General features: G+C 30.7%; 1 protein-coding gene across 1 annotated transcript in view; it reads left to right on the top strand.

The window, feature by feature from the left end:
* The first annotated feature begins 2,847 nt into the window (after positions 1-2,847).
* The window catches only part of LOC9298794, a 1,982-nt gene continuing 660 nt past the window's right edge, over positions 2,848-4,169 (top strand). The window contains exons 1-3 of the mRNA XM_021016538.1: positions 2,848-3,891; positions 3,964-4,034; positions 4,114-4,169. The exon at positions 4,114-4,169 is cut by the window's right edge and continues 15 nt beyond it. Of these exons, the coding sequence (XP_020872197.1) occupies positions 3,763-3,891; positions 3,964-4,034; positions 4,114-4,169 (256 nt within the window). The 5' untranslated portion in view covers positions 2,848-3,762. The remainder of the gene's footprint in view (positions 3,892-3,963; positions 4,035-4,113) is intronic.

The raw sequence follows: 4,169 nt of genomic DNA, 5'->3' as shown, positions 1-4,169 counted from the left end.
CTAATCATATTAATTTCACATCGTCTATAATTTCATATCGTCTAATTTTATTTCGAAAAATTCAGTAGTGATCGGGATTGACGTAAAATATATTAACGTCTTATGTATTCAATATCCTTCTAAAGTGTTCAACACTGTTCATGCAAGAACCTTGTTCATTACACATTTGCACATGCGCTTTGATACGACGTGGCTATAATTATCACAAAACATTAGGAGTATTATAAAATTCATTATTTCATGCGAGTTTTGGATATTCTACTATTCGTGGACGTCAATAGCACTATACGAACGCCTCAATATGCATGTGCACAGTGCGCAGCGCACCACACTACACCCACACGCATCTAAGGTATTTGACATTTTCTAATGTCGAATGTTTGACGAATTAATCTATTTAAATTAATTATTTACATATTCGCTCGATTTTTAGAATTTATAGGTTCGGAAGTTCACAGGCGAATAATATTATTTGGATAAATAATTATATGGGAACAAATATGAGCAAACAAAATATGGCAAAACTGTTGATAAATTAGAAAACCCTTTTATTTTTGCAACCTATCTTGCATGGAAACTCTCTCCGAGGTCCGTTTCTCGTTTCCGAAACGTTTCAGAAACGGAAACTCTCGGAAACAATAAGAAACGTCACGGAAACGCGTTTTTTAAAAATCTCTGTTTGGAAACACGATGAAAACTCATGTTTCCGTTTTGGAAACATGACAAATATTTTTTTTTACTTTGGAAACTTAATAAATAAATATCATGGAAATATTAAGATTTATGATACATATAAATAATTTTGGGAGACTCGAGTTTTAAGATCTTTTTCTCCACAAACCAGATTTGGAGACAGTTTTATATAATCTTTGATGGAACTAATGAAAATGAGAATGAAAATGTTGGTCTAAATATTTGAACTTGAGCCTTTAGATCTTAATTTTTTGGAATTTAAGTTAAACTATTTAATATTTTATGTTTTGGATTTGTGTTGTTTAAAACATATTTTTTTTAAAAATTCTTTTATGTTTGGTGTTATATATATATATATATATATATGTGTGTATATGTTTCCAAAACGTTTTCATTCTCTAACTTTAAAAAAAAACCGTTTCCCGTTTTCGAAACGTTTCGTTTCCGCGTTTCCGTTTCCATGCAACATAGTTTGCAACAATTAGATGATAGCATATAAAATTTAAACAAAAAGCTATCAAATATAATGACATCTATTTGTAACTAAAAAAGAATTAAATTTATGTTATTAAAAAAGCACTTGCCATAAAAAATCATTCGTTTTTGCAAATATTTCGGTTAATTAAAACATTAATTTTAATCATTTAGAAATGTAAAGGACAAAAATATAAAAAGTTGACCCCACTTGGACATAGTCACATAGGTGCATACTGCATACTATTGGTACACACAGGTGTCCTTCGGTAGGAGCTAGTAAATTTTTTAATTTTTTTTTTTATGGAGCTAGTAATTTCACAATCCATACGGATCATACCTTCATGTATATATAGATATAGACCTGCTTTTTAATCCTATACATATATACAATAAATTACAAAATGTAATACGAGCATCTAGAAATTTATGTGTAATTGTTTATAAGAAAATTAAAAAGGGAAAATCTAAAGAATATATAAAAATAGTAAGATCAATAACGTACTATTTATGGGCAGAGATACTATACTCTAATACATATGAAGAGTGTTTACTAAAACGACGGGGCGTGTCAGTGAGTTGAGTGGGAAAGGTCACCATCAATACTCAAGGTTCCAGTCGTCGGTGGTCGGTTGAGATAGCAAAGTCTTCTTAAGGCCCATGGGTCCTAGCTCGTTATACCATCATCACATCTGTCACGTGATCATTGGGCCCACTAGGCCCATCTCCCATCAACATCTCATAGCTCTCGTCTATCATACTTCCATTTATTGTACATAACACACGCATACTCACATACATACAAATACATACACATACGGCTGGGTAACAAACAGATTGTGATATGTTTTGATTTGGATAGATTTTTGTAGAGTTGTTTTCGATATGAAAAATGGATGTGTTTGTTTCATGTGAATGTAGAAATATGATTTAGTGATTTATATTGAAATATCGAGGATAGTTGCGGATGTTGATTTCGATCGATCATCAATTTCATTGTCTAAAAGATCTTATTTGTGAGTACCAAATCATTTGTGGTATTGAATGCTTTTTTTGATGTACCAATTTCTCTTTTTGTGGTGCTCAACGATTTAACATATATAGGATCAGAGTACCATAATTGGCGGTGGTACAGATCTTACAATAATATGATTTTATGGAAAACATAATGATCATTTTTTGGATTAGAAGAAAAAAATCATTACGCCATATGATTTTTTTTTTTCCGCCATATGAATTTTACTAGATTATCATGTTTACATGTCCTATTTTAATTTATTGAATTACTTTTTGTTTCAACAAACAAATTTACTTGTGATCACATATTCATGCAATGCACAAACAACAAACACTAATTATCACGGACCATCCATGGTATTAAGAGAGCAGAAGATGATGACAAATGAGATGAGAGCTTCGATTTTTTCACGTCAACTTACAAGGCCCGTACTCAAAAAGCCTCTTAAGGTCCAACCCCAAGATTTGAGGACTCTGATTTTTGATTTATGAGTCTTGACATACCAATAAGTTAACAACTGTGTTAAGCAAAAACGTTATTCGGAAAATAGAAACGATGTTCCGCTGAGCCAAGTGTAGGTAAAAAAAATTTACATTTTAAGCACTATTTAATCTAATTCAGTAAGAGAATGTTTGATGAGATCCTAGAAAGATGCTAAAATATTTCAAGAAACCTAAGAAAGAAAAAACTAGAAAAACTAATAATTTTAATGTTCGAAAAGTTGAACTAAAACACTCTTTGAATAGCAAATTCTTTCGAATAGTGACTATTTTATCATGACATGATGTCTGCAAACCAACTAGTAAGATTTCTTTTACCCTGCAAACAATTAACCCTCTTCCTTTTATCTTTCTTAATTAATTTTATTCTAGCCATTCTTCCTAAATTAAAAGAAAATTTTCCAAAGTCGATCTATATTACAAATTCAAGTTTAAGCAGTCTACCTAAATTACTAAGAAGATTTATTTCCATTTCAAATTTATCCTACAAATTGAATTTTAAGTTTTTAACTATTATACCTAAATTACTTAGATTGATTTCCATCTTAACTATTTATCCTAAACTACAATGCAATACAAAATTAATTTTAAATACTATACCTAAACTACAATACAGATTCAATTTTAAGAATTCCACTTAAACTACAATACAAATTCAAGTTTAACTATTCTACCTAAACTACAATACAACAATTTTAGTTTTTAACGGTGCGTATGCATATAATTACCTATTCTTATATAAATTTAGTATATACATATACACACATCAAATATCGTACTAAATTGATCAAATTCCGAAAGTAAAAAAGAAACCGATTATGCGGACATTTTTTTGACACGAAATTACTTAATTATGCGGGAAATTATCTGATTTTTAATATTTAAATTAATAAATTTCAAATTACAAAAATGAATTTAATATAGAAGTATATAAAAGACAAAAACCTAGTCTTCATAAATTGATTCTAATATAAAAAGTTGACAAAAAAAAAAACCAAGATAGTACAATGACAATCATAGTCAATAGATTGAGTTTTCAAAAAAAAATTCAAAAAAAAAAAAAAAAACTGAAGACGTATGACGAGCGAGAGTGCTACATCTCCGGCGATTCGGCCTCCGCAGGTGGAGCAGCCACCGCCGCAGGAGATTCCAGTCATCTCTGAACATATTTCCGCCGCTCCTCCCTCTCCGGCGGCACAAATTACGGTATTCTCTCCGCTCTCTGTGCTCTCTCACAGAGTAATTTACACGATCTATAAAACTCTGACTGTATTGCAGATGATGGATATTGTGAATAGCAATGGAATTTTAACAGATCAACTGGTTGTTGAAGAACCATCCTTTTACAAGTAATTTTGCTTCCTTTTCTTTGTGGTGCAATTGAAGAACCTAAAATTGAATGTTCACAAATACCAATTTCATTCTTAGGTATCTGGATAGCGATGAGTATGCTGAGAAGTATCGAAGATATGAAGCTGACTTTA

This window comes from Arabidopsis lyrata, assembly GCF_000004255.2.
Source record: "Arabidopsis lyrata subsp. lyrata unplaced genomic scaffold ARALYscaffold_215, whole genome shotgun sequence".
Classification (NCBI taxonomy): domain Eukaryota; kingdom Viridiplantae; phylum Streptophyta; class Magnoliopsida; order Brassicales; family Brassicaceae; genus Arabidopsis; species Arabidopsis lyrata.
Note: the sequence above shows the minus strand (reverse complement) of the source record. Positions and strands in the feature narration are given on the sequence as shown.